General features: G+C 36.1%; 1 protein-coding gene across 1 annotated transcript in view; it reads left to right on the top strand.

Moving 5' to 3' along the window:
* LOC150101478 (protein trachealess-like) overlaps positions 1–14,685 on the top strand; it is a 166,791-nt gene extending 152,106 nt beyond the window's left edge. The window contains exons 3-12 of the mRNA XM_090400269.1: positions 518–597; positions 4,314–4,403; positions 4,518–4,701; positions 4,897–5,015; positions 5,809–6,002; positions 6,788–6,894; positions 7,298–7,445; positions 7,560–7,681; positions 11,170–11,321; positions 12,845–14,685. Of these exons, the coding sequence (XP_090256395.1) occupies positions 518–597; positions 4,314–4,403; positions 4,518–4,701; positions 4,897–5,015; positions 5,809–6,002; positions 6,788–6,894; positions 7,298–7,445; positions 7,560–7,681; positions 11,170–11,321; positions 12,845–14,095 (2,447 nt within the window). The 3' untranslated portion in view covers positions 14,096–14,685. The remainder of the gene's footprint in view (positions 1–517; positions 598–4,313; positions 4,404–4,517; positions 4,702–4,896; positions 5,016–5,808; positions 6,003–6,787; positions 6,895–7,297; positions 7,446–7,559; positions 7,682–11,169; positions 11,322–12,844) is intronic.
* The last annotated feature ends 2,863 nt before the right edge of the window (positions 14,686–17,548 follow it).

Here is a 17,548-nt window from a genome sequence, read left to right as displayed (position 1 = left end):
TCGCCCGATAACAAGAAGACTGGAGGATTATGGTCATTTGTGTCCATCTGAAAAATAGACACGTTTGTCGGTTCCAATTATCCTTCTCTCCCCCCCCCCCCCCGCCTTTCCTATTGGGTGATGCTTAGTATTCCCAAGTGTTTGTGGTGCTTATTCTTATAGCGGTCATTAGTAGCTGTTGAAGAAGTCATCTAAGGATTATCAACAATCCTACTTCACCCCCCCCTCCCCCTCTTGGGTTTTTCGCTGCGGTCCATCGATGTTGACCTCAGTTGTATCTCTGCCGACTTCGATGTTTCGCTTACACATCTTAACATTCGCGAGCCCATACAAAAATATTCGTTCCTTCCTGAAATGTCATCAAATCATTTCTACACAATGGCGCTCATAAAGTATGTCATCTCTTAGTAAATAGGTTCGCTTCTGATTTGCTACGCCAAATAATATTTTATAAATTGAGATAAGCTGATAATTCCTATAATTTAAAACAAAAATATATTTCTTTTAATTATTTCAGGTAGCTCACTCAGGCCGCGCTCAATAAACGCTGTTGCCATGGAGATATTCGAACACCATCAAGCAACGCACATTCTACAGGTAAAGATCTGAATTTTCATTACCAGTCTTTTGAACTCTTAAATCCTTTTTTTATATCCTTTTTTTTATATTGATTTATATACACTTATTTTCTGAATTATAATAAGTATTTTATTAGTATTTTTACTGCATTATAATATTTCTATATACTAAAATATTAAAAAAATTGAAAATTCTTATATAATCAAACAATCTTTTTAATACATATATACACACTTATTGCATTCCTAAATATCATAATTATATTAAAAGCTCAAAGAAAAGATTATCATTCTCTTAAAAGATTCAATGGAGCAGTAAGAGATGCACTTAAAACACATAGAAACGAAGTTTGGGATAAAAAGTTAGTCTCTATCTCACCTATTGATCACTCTATCTGGGGCCTACTGAGAAACATCAAAAAAAATAAAAACAGATCCCTCTCCCCTATAATCTCAAACCAGGGCCTAGTCCACACAGATGCAGATAAGGCAGAAGCCATACTTAAAAATCTTGAGGACCAGTGCAAACCTTCTTATAACAACATTGATTTCAATCATCTGTACAAAATCCACAGACAGGTTAGGCATGCACTAAACCTCCCGGATACCAGTGCTGATCATATTGCACCCGCATCACCTGTTCAATTATATGATATTATTAAAAAACTCCTGGACCAGACAGCATCTCAAACAGGGTGATCAAGCTGCTGCCTCGAAAAGCTATAGTGCATCTGACCAGTATAATAAATGCAATCTTAAGACTTCACTATTCTCCTTCCACCTGGAAAATGGCTGATGTTATTCCTATACATAAGCCAGGCAAAGACCCACACTTACCACAGAATTATCGTCCAATCAGTCTCATCTCCAATCTGGGTAAGGTTGCAGAGAAGGTCATCCTCTCACGACTCCAAACCTCAGTAAATGACCTAAACATCCTCCCTAAAGAACAGTTTGGTTTTCGACAACACCATAGTACTACCCAGCAAATCCACAGAATTGTGGAATATATCACCACCAGTTACAACTGGCGCCAGTGTACAGGAGCTGTATTCCTAGACCTATCTAAAGCATTTGACAAATTCTGGCATTTTGGACTCCTGCACAAACTTATCTCAGCCGGTATCTCACTAAAAATGGTTCATCTAATCCGTTCATATCTTCAGAATAGATCAATGCAAGTAAAAATCAACGGTTCTACATCGTCCCAGCGCCATATCTTTGCTGGAGTGCCGCAGGGATCTCTACTGGCTCCAATGCTGTTTTCTGTATACATGTCAGACATCCCACACAATCCGATGACTTCCATTTTAGCACTGTATGCTGACGATACGGCAATACTAACCAGATCTCTCAGACCCCACTTCATTACCAGAAAGCTTCAAGAAAACCTTCTAAAGCTGGAGGGTTGGTTCTCCAAGTGGAGATTGGAAGTCAACCCCCTGAAAAGCTCAGCGGTTCTTTTCTCAAAAAGGCCAATCTCTCCTGCAGGAGATGTGTTACTATTCAATACTAAAATTCCCTGGCAGAAAGAAACAAATTACCTGGGTGTGATTCTCGACAAAAAGCTATCTTTCAACCAACATATCAAGTCTGCATGTGCAAAAGCATCTAAAGCCATAGCTCAGATCTACCCGCTAATTAATAGAAATAGCAAACTCAGCAACAGAATCAAATTGCAGCTATACCAGATGACGATTCGTCCTATAATCACCTATGCCTCTCCGGCCTGGAGCCACACCTCTAATACTAACATTATTAAGATACAGCGAGTGCAGAACAAGTGCTTGAGAATGATTTTGAACGCCCCGTGGTATGTTAGAAACAGCCAACTCCACAGAGACACAAGTATTCCCTATATTCTCTCTTATCTACAATCCTTAGCTTCCAAATTTTTTCTAAAGACGTCCACACATCCCAACGATTTGGTTCAACAAGCTGCAGCATACGAGCCAACGGACATAATATAGAATATTATGTATTATGAATATTAAAATATAGAAGACCAAAAACTATATTAGCCTCCTATAGCGATGCATAATCTTTATGCCCATTCAGGACGAGCAAACTGCTCGTAAATTTTACCCTCACTGTAACCACGACAGATAGCGGGGAATATGAAAAGCATTTTGCTTCACCCTTAAAGAATAAATGTCAATTGTCAATTATCATTCTGTTCAATTATTCACAGAATTCATTGCGAATCGCTTCGCCATGTTCTTGATTGGGCTATTGGTAAAAGATTCAAGAATCACGCAGAGATATCATATCATACTGGATCGTTTAATTCGGTGTGTGTCAAATTCAGTTGTTCTATGCCCGTATTTTAGCATTTGATCCTCCGACGACATAACGCTACCATTCAAATAATATTATGCTTTATATAAAATATATATAAAATATTTTAGCATTTGATCCTTCCGACAACATAACTCTACCATTTAATAACATGCCTTGTAAAATAAAATATAGTTAATTTAGTACATTTGTCGATGAAAAGCTGTTTTAAACTCAACTGGGGGCAACAAACGTTGCTAGTTACCAAGTACTGAGTTAGCCATCTTTTGATAAGTAACAATAGATTTCATCACACAAAAACCGACATTCGGTCTTTGGAATACGACACACGATGCATGCAAAAATAGCATCGGTCTTTTTGTATCACTTGTTTTCAACCTGATGATATCAACTGCGCTAGTCACTAGTCTTTATGACTTTCATTAATCAACAGACTCATTTCAAACTACCTTGAATGTTTCGTGATACGTAAATATTACAGGAAATTCTTTTTTTTTCTTTTTTTTGTCCAACCTTTCGATGTTCGATGCCAGAATTCTAAAGTATCTTGCAATCGGTTTGCGGTGTGAAGAACCATAAATCAATGTTTTGTTGGTTTTTATTACGAAACAGAACTAGGAGTTGTTGGCTAACTCAAGGTCTTGTTACTCGAGTCACGTGCTTGCATCTTTAGGCTCCACCTCGTCCGTTGCCAGATGACACCGATGTCCTTTGAGCCTACACTGAACGTATAAATTTTCTTCGTTGAGATTGTTCCTATTGCTCCCTGTTTAGATAATGGTAGTGGGTAGATCTACTTGAAAAGTTTTTTTAAAAATTAGATAATAGTTTACTGGCGTTTTAAAATTAAAAATAATCTATTAAGTTTGAAAAGATAGGAAGCAGAAAATGCTTCTAAGCGGTGATTAATTTTACCATCTTTTTATTTGGGAGAATTTAGTCTCGTTAATCCGAACTTCGTTAGTTCAGAAGCGTTTACTTTTCCAACAAAATGAAAAATATATAAGTCGTTTTCAATACCCAATGGAAACGAAATAGATAGTTTTGTTAACGGTATAACAACGTCTGCTAACAAACTCACCATCTGTCTATCAGAAACGCTACAGTGTCATATTTTGACGAAAAACCAGCTGCCATCTCTATTATGCCATACGTGTTTTTCATACGAGCCACGATTTGTTTATCTGATAACTCAAGGTTCACATCTGCTGAAAACTTTTTTTTTATCCCTGGTGTGTCTTAGAAGAGCCACGTGTCACTCCTTAAAATAGATTTGCAAAATGTACATAGTTAAAAAAAAAGCGTCACATAAATTCATCATTAAGCTAAGGTACTCACCATCGCAACAAAGAGGTTGCCATAGTGATATTACTAATAGTATATTGGTAGTCATCGGTTGGCAAATTTAAATATTCTTTCTTTCTTTCTTCTTTCCAGTCACTCGATGGGTTTGCCTTCGCTCTGGCAGCCGATGGTCGATTCTTGTACATATCGGAAACTGTATCTATATACTTGGGCCTGTCACAGGTATGCTTTACCGATAATATCACATTTATAATCCTTTCAACGGAGTTTATTTTTTGAATTAATTTTTCATGCTATTTATTGTGTGTTTTGTTTACTTCCACTTCCTGCCACCAGGTGGAGATGACCGGAAGTAGCGTCTTTGACTACATTCATCAAGCAGATCAAGCAGAACTCGCAGAACTCTTAGGTATCAATCTTTGTCAGTCCCCGTCCGTAACTTCTCCAGCCTCCGTAGGCTCTGACGATGGTTCATCCACAACTGCTGGACCGTCTACTCCCACTGGGCTTGACAGACCCGGTAAGAATGCCAACGTAAACTTGAACAATTTCAATTACGCAATATCTTGCTTAACATGACGTCATAATCAATCCAACATATCATATTTGTTTACTTCTGTTACCAATGATAACATTGAGCTACTAAATTATTTTTACCGACAGATGGTAGTACTTGCAAATATCGTTTCTCATTCTTTCTTTTTTTCTGTTTCAGCACCTGTTATGACTTTAGGAGACAGCTCACCGTATCAAGGTCTCGAAAGGTCATTCTGTATTAGAATGAAGTCAACATTAACTAAGAGAGGCTGCCACTTTAAGACATCTGGCTACAGGGTACGTATGTTAACATCTTTCCATTGAACGGTTTCTTTTTTGTACGTAATATTGAACTATGAACTACCTCGTTTACTCTTCTAAGGTCGTCACAGGGAAGGGAGAAGGGTCACAAAGGAAGGATTTTGAGGTCCTCGGTGGACATAGGTCAAGAGGAATGTCAGCTGTGCTTCACAAACTAGTTTGTTACTTCTGAAATAGACATTGTAATTCTTCATCAGTCTTGTATGCACCGGATGTGGATGAAGTCTTGGCCAAGTTCCAACAAGAAACCTCGACCAAGTCCTATTTTCTTCTAGAACATCGAATTGCTATTAACTTATCACTGGAAGGATGTATGTGTGTGTGGTCCAACTGGGCATCCTGCTGTTCTACTATCCTCAAAGCCGTGACCATGCGTCTTGGCAAGGTCTAGTCGTGACCTCCATGGTAACATGTAGATAACAAGTTCCGCATGTCACAATTTCGTCCTCAGAATGTCACAAATAAGCGATCGACGCTTATAAAAGATTATCAAGCAAGAACAACCTATCCGTTGCTTGGTTTATAAATAATAGTTATTTCAGAGGTGATGAAATATATCCTTTGCTGATGTCAATGATTAGGCATCAAGCAATGACATCGCTAACTAAAAGAGAACTAATATTGTTGACGTCACTAGTTTATTTTGCAAAGTTACATCAGTACAGTAAGCATCAGGAATGTTCTGTCTTTTAATAGAATTTTAAACATTAATAATAGAATTATTAATGTTTATGCCTATCTCTCTTATAACTGTGGTTCCTTTCAACAGGTTTTGTTAGTAACTTCTCATCTCCGGCCACAGCTCACCTTCTCCCACAACCGGAGACAACCGCCCACGATAATGGGGATGGTCGCACTTGCCATTGCACTCCCTCCCCCTTCCATTAACGAGCTGAGGTTAGAGAACGATATGTTTGTCATGAGGTTATCATTTGACTTCAGGGTGTCTCACTGCGAACCCAGGTAAGTCATCTGACTATTTTAATACACATCCAATTTTATTTATTTGTTTATTTGTTTGGCTAGATGGGTAAAGCAATAATGCTTTTCATATTCCCCGTTATCTGTAGAAGAAAATGTATGGATAGAGTGTTATTGAGCTATAAGCTCTGGTCATGGCGGGGTAACGGCAATAGCCGACCTCAGTTAAAACTTCATTGGCTACAGTTTTGTCATCTGTTACCCTCTGGAATTCGAAATTCACATCCGGCTTTAGTCCTTATAAGGACTGGCTTAAAGAGGCGAAGCAAGAACGCTTTTCATCTTCCCCGTTATCTGTTGTGGACAGTGTAGAGATAAGGTGTTATTGAGCTATTAAAGCTCTTATCATGGCAGGAGGGTAACAGCAAAAGCCGAGCCTCAGTTAGAACTTCATTGGCTACAGCATTGCCATCCATTACCCTCCAAGGGTATTAATCATCGCCGGCTCATCCCGGTCAACATCCGGCTTTAAATGTCGCAGAATAGATTAAATTTTAGACAGATTTTTTTAAAAAAACTTTGGTGTTTAGAATTACTGTTAAAATATATCGATTTAATTAAATTTTTGATTAAAATAACATTCATGTCATGTATATCATTATAAATGACATAATTTCTGAAACAATAATTAGCTAGAAGATCCATCATACATAACTATAAGAAGAATCTATTCAAAATTTTAACAGACTAGTTGTATTAGTGCCTTTGTTGCTGTTGTTGATGTCCGTTTGAAGCAAGTTATAAAGTAAACCTTTTACTTACCACAGGGTGTCCGAACTCCTGGACTACACAGCAGAGGAAATGACGGGGAAAAATATGTACAGTCTTTGCCACGGACAAGACGTAGAAAAATTACGCAAGTGCCATGTCGATTGTAAGTATAAGTCTGTACTGATAAGGACAGAAACTTTGATCATTCACACACACACATTGCGAATTCATATGTTAATATAAGCACTGTAGTTTTAGTGTATTTTCCTAAAGAGAAAAACATACTTGCCTCCCCTCGGCCATTTATCACCCTTCAACATGTGCATTATGACCCCCCCCCCCCCAAGAAAAAAAGTATTTCAATAGTATCGATCTCAAATTATTGTAAGTGGTTTCTAAAACCCAACTTGACTAGAGAAAAATGGGTAGCGTAACTACTCTCCAACTAACTATTTCTTGAGTTATAACTATTAAAAGATGCATGCAATTAAATATTAAAAACTTCACCGATATTATTCTCATTACGATATGATGAAAAAAATTATTGTTCTGTTTTTTCTGTGCAGTAATCACCAAGGGTCAGTCAATGAGTACGTACTACAGGATTCTGAACAAAGTTGGAGGACACACATGGATTCAGACCTGTGCCACTGTCATCTGCAACTCGAAAAATGCAGAGGAACAAACCATCATCTCTATCAACTACGTCATAAGGTATATAAACATTTTTTTTTTTTAATTTATCATCTTTCCAATCTATTAAGTGTAAAATTCTCGCGTAATGAGTATTTTTTTGAGAACATATTCAACAGTCGTTGCTTTTTCCAGCAGGCAGGAACTCCATAACTGTATCATGGACTGCAGTCAACTAAGGCCCACCACTTCTCATGCAACTCCAGACGACTCCGGAGAAACAGACAGGGATTCCTTACCTGATAAGGAGGGCAGAGGTACTGCAACTCCCCTGTACGTAGTTTAGGATGATAACCTGTATGTAGGTGAACACTAACATCAGACACTTGGTTACAATTAACGTCTAAAAACTAACTTTTTTTTTTACCTCTAGAATAAGACGGAATATTGTTGCAGTAATAAAAAAAAAATCGAGACTTATTCTGTTTATAGTAAGTTTAATCCCCCCTCCTACTAAGAACCCAATAATAAATGGCTACTTTGAATGCAATAAATATTTTAATTAGGAATCGAAATATACATTTAATTACGTCACACTAAAGAAGGTCCTTGAATGAATTTATATTTATAAATCTATATTTTAAAAAAGGAAATTTATATATCTTTATTATTAAAAAAGTAACTATAATAAAAAAATAATTTATAAAATATAAATTATAACCATTTTTAATATAATAAACATTTATTTTAATGAACATAATATACACCATAGTTTGAGCTATTAATTATTTCTACAAATATTTTTTTTCTGGTAATTATAATTATTTCGTTTTTAATGCCTAACAACGTTTTTAAGATCATCTAGTGGGAATATGTCTATCTAAAACTTATATAATCACACTTAAATTAGCACTCATTTCACTAACTGCTTCTATAAATATAATTTAATTCTTCACTTTCATTAATAATGCAAAACGTAATTTAATTCTTCACGTTCATTAATAATGCAAAACAGCTTATTTTCATTGCTTCATTTATTTTGCTTTGATATTATGTTTATTAGCTTTGACATAGTATTCATTTTCTTATAACAATAAATCAATTAAAGGCAAAATATTATAATACTGTGCTTTGGCTTTATTAAGTGCTTAAGTTTTTGAAATTCGCAACTACATTTATCGATATTTGTCGTTCATTCACTAGTCTTCAGTTATAATAAGAAATTGTAAATAAACTGAATGGTGTAGAAAATTAGGGGGGGGGGAGTTGGTGTCTGTAATTGTGTGTGTGTGTTCTAAGGCCAGTTTGTGTAGTTGTGTGTGTTTTAAGGCCACAATAATGATTGAAAAGAGTAATGCACTCTTTTCAATCAGGTGACAGTTACTCTTTGTCAGTCTGTTCATTGACATAGAAGCAATTGCTACTGACGAACAGAAATTTAAATCAGTAATTGAATTATTATTTCAAAATTGGTTTTGGGAAAAAAGTATTATTGCACGATGATTAGGTAAAAAAAACCCAAAGTAGTAAATAAATAACTTCGTAACCTGTGAACATTAATAGTTCTTAAAAGGACGAACAAGAATGCTTTTCATCTTCCCCGTTATCTGTAGAGGACAGTGTAGGGATAAGGTGTTATTGAGCTATTAAAGCTCTGATCATGGCAGGAGGGTAACAGCAATAGCCGAGCCTCAGTCAGGACTTCATTGGCTACAGCATTGCCATCCATTACCCTCTAGGGTTATTAATCACCGCATCTCACGGTCGATCTTCTCAATCTATCCTCCATTAAATTAAATTATTAAATTAGCAAAGTTTTTAATTATAGTATTATGATATGAATCGACTAAAGGTATGTTATATTTTTGTAAAATATTTTTAATTCGATAAAAAGTACTTAAAATAAATTGAAATCTTATTTATTTTTTAAGTCACATTAATATTTCAAATTAAATACTTTTATTGTACGGTTTGTCAATGTATATGCATCACATATATTACTATGTCATCACATTCATTTAAAACAAAAAAAAAAAAAAATCGTAAGACTGATCGATCCAGTAAGTTAGATTTAACATACTGTAGATCTAAAACTTGATGATTTTTTTAATATTTATTTTGAAAAGAATACTGATTTTTTTTTTAAAAATTATCCTTCCTTTCAAGAATGTAAATATTACTGATCTCCAAAGTTTTCAGAGTTTAAAACTTTTAGGATTTTATTATTAATTTGTGAATTTATAATTGGCTCAAAGAGAATAAAGCTCACAATAATGCAGAGAAATGAAGATTCGAGCGATGAATATAGAAACACGAAAATGTCAGGAAGATAATACATCGGAACATTACATTATGAAATAAATGTTTCATTGTATTATCTTTGCTGTCATTTTCATGTTTCTATATACATCTCATATCATTTCATTTCTCTACATTATGGTCATTTCACTCTTTCTAAAGCCAATTATTAAATGAATTAAAAAAAAAAGAACTTGAGCATTTTACATTACAGACGGAAATTTTAAAATCATCACCGACTGTTTAAAGTAAAGGTGAACTCTCAAAAAATCGGACGATCTCTAGGCCACTCTATAGTGGGCGAAAGACCGTCCATATCTCATCTCAACGTTGGTTCCACTCAGTGACGGGCTTCCCCACCACCGAGCCGAACCGCTCAAATTCCGAAGAAAATATTTCATTCACCGACAAAGCCCCTCAGCGGGCCGTGCCGGAGAACATCTTCCCCGGATATATAATTGCTCCCTTATGGCAAAAACCTTAAGAGAGCGAACTCAAAAACTCTCGAATCTCATCTCATCGCCCAAGGGGGGTAACAGCAACAGCCGAAACTTCATTGGTACAACATTGCCCATCTGTTACCTCGACCGCATCTCACGGTCGATTCAATTCAATTTCCATCAATCTTAGTTCTTATATAAGAACTGGGCGATGGACTGAGTCCTTGACTCTTTATCCCGTCATCTGAATGAAGTGAATCTGTGTGGATGGAGTGTTATCGAGCTAAGAGGCTCTAGTCATGGCTGGGTAACGGCAATAGCCGAGCCTCAGTTAAAACTTCATTGGCTACAGCATTGCCATTTGTTACCCTGGAAGTCCTAAAAAGGACTTTTTTTCGCTCTTCCATCAATCTTATAAATCCTTATAAGGACTGGCTTAAAGGGGCGAAGCAAGAATGCTTTTCATATTCCCCGTTATCTGTAGAGGACAATGTAGGATAAGGTGTTATTGAGCAATTAAAGCTCTGATCATGGCAGGAGGGTAACAGCAATAGCCAAGCCTCAGTTAGAACTTCATTGGCTACAGCATTGCCATCCATTACCCTCCAAGAGTGTTGGATTGAATGAATCAATCACCGCATAGCACGGTCGATTGATTCTCCATCAATCTCTAAAATCATCAATTCTGAAATATCAAAAGTATAGAGAAATTAAAAAGGTGTTGGAAACAATTTATTACCTCTCAAATGTCTGCTAAATGGGTATTGGCCCCAAGTTCTCTATAAAAAGGCTTCAGATATAAGAATATTATATATCATATATGTTAATTGCAGACAATTATACGTTTGGGGGATTTATATGACTCGTCTAATCCTTTAAAAGCATTATGCCAATTATCAAGAGAAAAATCCCAGAATGCAATGCGAGACTGTCATAAGCACATAATGGCGGGGAATCCTACAGTTGACAATGTCTCATTTGTGTTGATTAAATAACAACTAATGGAACCTCAGAAGCAAAATACTACGTGTCATTTCCTGTATATATGTATCCTTTCCTATTTCTAGGTACCGGCTTGACTGAAGACGGAGAAACATGCCCCACGACCTCCCCTATATCCGGGAGCGATGACCAACGGACAGATGAGAAGCATGAACAACTGAATCGCATGTCACAACTGACAGTCAATGAAGGTCAGGAAAACGTTAGAAATAACGGGGTAAGTGGAATGTGAAATGCTGTCTATTTCTTTTCTTTTCTTTTCTTTTTTTTTTTTTTTTTTGGAATGTGGTTAAGGAAAAACAACATGGAAAACCCAACTACAGCAACATCCAATAGTTGTTTTACATAAATGACTATTAAAAAATAAATAATTATTAATTAAATGTTTAAAATTTAGTGTACTACATTATTATTATTATACAAATATAGTTTATGAAATATGCTTAAGGAAAAACAACATAAAAAATCCAAACACGATAACACCTAACAGCTTTTTTTATGATTATTATTAATTAAATGTTTAAAAGTTAGTGTATTATTATGGTGATTTTTTCGTAACCTAATATTAGCATTTATTAATTTTTATAACTTTTATATAACTTATAAGTTATTTTTCACATAAGACGGGATATATAGCAATATTTAACTACAAGTGAAAATAAAGATAATTAATCTCGTTTTCCTATTTCTTTAATTTATCTTTCTTTAATCTATCTTGGCTTCCCTTAGTTATTTATAAACTGTAATGCTGGTAGCATCAAATATGTCATATTGTCTGTGTTCTAGCTCGATGAACTTATCTGCACTAGCATAATCCAAAAAAAAAAAAAAAATGAGATGAGTCATGCGAAATTCCACGCGAATAATAGTTTTACCATTAGACATTTACACTGTAAAAGCAAGTATTGTTATTTTATTCGTACTTCCAAGACATGGCGGAGGATATCTGTTTCCAGAAAACGACCAATGAACTGCCAAATAAGCGATAGCGAGATCGCTTATGTCAGACTAAGTCAGTATTTCTTAGATGCCATAAATACACTATGTTGCATAAGTATTAGGACATAATTTCCACGTTCTTTACAATAGGTAAATCAGTCTGACAGAAGTAAAATCATCGATAACTAATGTAAAAGTTTGTACTGTTTCTGTACTCGGGGGGGGGGGACAAATTAGAAGAGTGGATACGCCAACCACTGGGACAAGCAGGTCTGCATATAGTGGACCTTCTATTATTTTGGCACTTTACTCATCGTTACATAATTTCAGTAACTATATAGAGGCTCCGTAGTTCAGTCGGTATAGACGAAGCCGTTTATGGCTTCGTCTATACCGACCCCAGGTCGGAAAGACCTGGGGTCGGTATAGGGAATCGAACCCAGGTCGGAAAGACCTAGGTTCGATTCCCACGACGTGAGAAACCTTTACCTGCTCGCTTTCGACCTAAAGGTGAGTTAGCCTGTCTCATACGGAAGTGGAGGGTTTTTCCTCCCGGAAACTCGGGTTTTTGTCTCAGAACAGGCAAACCAGCCCATGAACACGCACAAGGATCTATAGTCATAAAATACATAATTAATCCCTCACTAGGAGGGCTCAACCAGTCTTAAAGGACGGTGGAAGAACGGGGGGGAACCCCACACGAATAAATAAACAGTAACTGTATTATGCATTCGAAATTATTTTGTGTTGACAAAGTGCTTTTTGTTATAGTCTTGTAATGATTGGTTTTACGTTTTTCAGGGTGGGTGCTCGGATCAAGAGGACATCTCTCCAGAGTATTCTGCGAAAGACCAGCACTTCGATCTCCAGTCGGATGTCTGTCATGACGTTACTACCGATCCACAAAATCACGTGGTGGTCGACGTTGGCGATTTAAGTTGCGATGGAAGCCATAGACATCGAAAGAGAAAACTCGCCGATTCCTGTCTGCGAGTGGAAGAACTGGCGAAAAGTCCCAGATCGCGCCCAGAAAGCACCTCTAGTCTTGAAGCAGTATCGCTCGAACCTGCGAACTTCCTTGCCGATGGTGCCGGCAGTGCACCCACAGAGACCGAATCGTGTCAGGTGCTGCCATCTAGTGACCAAACCCCGAGCCCACAAACCGAATTGGGTGGAACCAATGCTCAAGAGAAAGAAGCTCACAAAACCAGAGATATTTCCAGGCCGTGGAAGAGGACGCCGAGTCCGATGAAATCGCCATATTCGGACGTCAACGGCACCGCTGGGATGTCGGTCAGAGAACTGGAAGACGCAATGAGCAAACATCTACCGACTTCGACAGAGACGTCCCAAGAACACGTTCTAATGCTCAAGACTTCCCATCCGTACCCATCCCAATATCCTCATCAGCCACAGCGGACAACAATACAGTGGATTGGGGGTGCGCCGGCCCCTCTACCGGCATCCAGCCTACTCAGACAAATCTACGTCAATCGCGAATCGGTGATTCGTTCGGGAGCCCATGCGACCCGACATAACTACTACGGCGAGGTACAAGGCACGCTACCAACGCCACCTGGCGGCGAGGTTTACGCCGACCAAGCTCAGTTCATACTACCGCCAAAGGTGGCCGGCGACTCCTACGGTGTAATATCGTCGTACGCCGCCAACTCTTCGAGCGGAAATTTCACGGACTCGTGCAACGCCATGACTCCTCCTTCGTCCGTATCGCCGAGGGATAAGTTCCTGGCAGGGAACGCGGAGACATCGGCGTTCAACGAGGCCGCCGCGGTAGCGGCTGCGGCGGCTATCCCACACATGCGTCACTACGTGTCGGACACCTCTCTACAGCATCTGTCTTTGAAACCTCAGTTGTTTGTGCATCCTGGTAACCTGGATCCTGCTGCCTATGGACATGCGCAGCAGACAGTGGCCCCCGAACAACATCAGCTGTATCATCCGAGCAGCTTCCATCTCTATCATCCTGCACCCGGTAGCAAGTCCCATCATTCTCCTAACGGGGCATCGTGGTATTGTCAACCTCACTCCTAGGGGTCGCACGTGGAGTGGTGTTGGGTGGAGAAACGAAATTAAAAAAAAAAAAAAAACTCACCTACCGTGCCTTTTTTAAAGTACTGTGGAGGTCCACGTTAGCCACGAGTTGATGATGATAGCAAGGCAAAGAGCTGTACACTCAAGTCTCCTGTGCCTAAAATTGTCCATAAATCAAAAAAATGAAATAAAACAGCAGCACTAGAAGTGTCCACAGTTTGGAGAAAACAGACTCAACTGTGCTAAAGAGAAAGAAAAAATGCTATATCTATAAGTGCAATCGCCCAACGAAAACTAAAAAATCTAAGAGATATGTCTTTAAAATGTTCCAAACTATTTTATTGTGTACTTGGTAGGTGCAGAAGACTAGCCACTGAAAGCAGTATGTGTGAGCAGCTTGTTGCGACAATCTACAACGTTATTATAATTTATATTAATAAGTTTTTGCTTATAAATTCAATTCCTTTGCACTATTTGCAATTAACACAACCCTAAAAAAAAACGACTTTCACTTATGGCGCCATCTAGTGCTCATTAATTGAAATAAACGCAACAATGCCAGTTTTCAAATCTTATATAAACTTGAGGATGTTAAAATATATCAGTGGCACTTTCTGCAATATCTGTACACAACTGAAATAATGTATGTTTCTGATTCATAGTGTATTATTCATTTTAAGTCATATGGTGTAAAGCTTAAGGGCCGTCCAAAAAAAAAAAAATCTTCTATATTACTGCATATAGGTTATTGTATATTTACTTCTTTGCACATCAATTAAATTTCGCCTAGGTTTAATAAAACGAGGTTCCTGATATTTATATATATTTCAAAATATCTTGATAAAGATATTATTTGAGCTATATTAAAAATAACTGCTTCCAATGATATTTGGAATATTCAATCAAAAAAAAATAATGATTATACTTTTTCTCATAATAATTATTTAAAGTACTTATTTTTAAGAATTCGGTGATTATAAATAGTGTGTGTTTTAATTTCTTTATTATAACGAAAATTATTTTCTTGAATCATTTAATTTAAATTTTTTATAATTTCATAGTTAAATTAAGATCATTTTAAATCATTCACTTAGTCTTTACAAACCCGGCAAGTTGTCTAGTCTCGTGAAAAATCCCTCTTGGGCAACAACATTTCGCTTATAGATAATCAAACTGTGTAAAAAATATTGCAGTTAAATACATCAGTGAAGACGTCAGCAATCTATATATACCAGTTCCTGAAAAAAAATTGCTGTCAATAAACTCAAAATAAAGTGATTTTATCTGTTAAATAACTATTTATATTCCTTTGTTGGCAACTTAAAAATTCTACTACAATATTTACATTTGCTTTTTTTTTATTCGTTATTATTATTCAGATTGATGTAATTCAAGATCATGTTTGCTGCTTAGTGATAGAATAGATCGTTACTGGAAATTGACAGAATCTAAGCTGCAGTTTGAAACTTAATTAGAAAATATCCTAAAATATAATATCCTTTTGTTGCTAGTGTTCACAAGTAGATGAGAAAAATTCAGTAATAATTTTTTAAAAAACTGCAAATAGTGACTCAACAAATTATCCTCTTAGCACTGTGAATAACAGGTGTATTATATTTACATAAGAAAATATAATGAAACAGCATTTTGTTTTCGTAAATATTTCCAACAAAATATATTTCTACAAGCATCACATATTTCTACAAGCATCACACAAATATACAAATATCGAGAAATACGAATATTAATATTAATATAATTAATGAAAAAAAATGCATTTCATTTATATCTATTTCTTATATATATGAATAAAAATGGTGTATTATATTATACTAAAATTTATCGAATTTTAAAATGATTTTTTTAAAAATATTGATTTATAAAATAATATATTATACTTTACACTTAAATATTGGAGGTTTACTTGTATCTCATTTTAAAAATGTGAAAAAAAATTATATATATAAATATCTTTGTGTTGCAATCGGTTGTATACTGCCATTCCAAAGCAGATATTTGGGAGAGAAATACTGAATCTCGTGAAAGTGCTCCCATTTCCCTATGAGTAATTATCAAGAGGAGGAAAATATTATTTCTAAATAAAAGAAAACGTCTACAAATATCTGCGAAATAGACAACTGTGAATTAGCTTGAAACATAAAATAAAATAATGGAATACACTGTAATCATTGCAAGGGACGGTGGCTCCCTCTATTCGGAAAATTGTATTTAATTTTTTCCTCGCTTTCTGATTGGTTCAAAAAATATATTTAAAATAAAAAGGCTGGTATCTCACTGAACCATTAAAATACATATTTCATTTTATTCGACTAATAACATTTCATTAATAAAAACATTCAAAAAAACAGAAAAATGGCTTCAATTCTCCTAGTGGATGATTTGAAATTCAAAACTCACTTTCAATTAAATGAGCACAATTGCCGTTTGTCACTATCAAACTGTCTGCATCAAACTAACAATTTCCACATTTATTTCATTGTTTATGTCAAAAGCACGAATAATAACTTTACAAAAAAAAAAAGGGCGTAAAGATAGACACCACCACCACAGTTGTACTGAGTAATGAAAACTGTGATTCAATGTAAATAAGATGTATTAGCTATGAAAGTGAGAGAGCGTGTGTGCGCGAGTGTGTATGTGTGTGTGTGTGTAAAAGCAATTTGTGTGCGGTTATTTCACGTACGCATGCGTGCACGTCAAAGTGTGCGTTCACCGCGCGTGCCCGGTGCTATTTTTGGTACAAACAGTTAGTTTGCATTCCTTATTAGTATTTTTTTTTTTAATAGTTATCTATCCTTTAAAAAAATGTGATGAATATTTCCCAAATAGAGCGAAAGACTCAAGGGATTAATTATTGTTGTGTGATGTACTTTATCAACCACTGTATACTCTAATATAATATATAAATATATTCCTTATTATCATTGAGTTTGGCCCCCACACGCATTTTTTTTTTCTTGTTATAATTTCTAGATTATTTTGGCAAAGACTGTTTTCGTTGTTTGAAGTATTTAAAAATATGTCGTCTATATGAGGTGAACTGACCGGTGTCTCACCAACTTTTGTGATTTGTGAGGTATATCGAATATAATAAAGAGCATCATTGGAAACATTACTACTGTGTGTCGTTTTTATTGCTAACAATGTACAGAAACAATCCATATTACACATAAACATACACGTACATTCCAAGGTACCATAGGATAAGGTGAGGTGCCTTACATATAACCATGAATTAGAGTGTTAGGTTAAGTAAACTAAAATATTGTACAATAGCTAAAAACTGCATTGTAATTAACAGTTAAAATGTATTATTCAATTGTACTTGATTTGGGTATTGATGGGCATTGAGGATGAGCCATATCTATGGTTTAAGCAGTACACAAGGAAGGACACCTCACGTACAATGGAAAACTCTGAAGGATACGTATT

This window comes from Typopeltis vanoorti, chromosome 11 (genome assembly GCF_054136105.1).
Source record: "Typopeltis vanoorti isolate ZY-2024b chromosome 11, IOZ_Tvanoo_1.0, whole genome shotgun sequence".
In the NCBI taxonomy this organism is placed as follows: Eukaryota; Metazoa; Arthropoda; class Arachnida; order Uropygi; family Thelyphonidae; genus Typopeltis; species Typopeltis vanoorti.
Note: the sequence above shows the minus strand (reverse complement) of the source record. Positions and strands in the feature narration are given on the sequence as shown.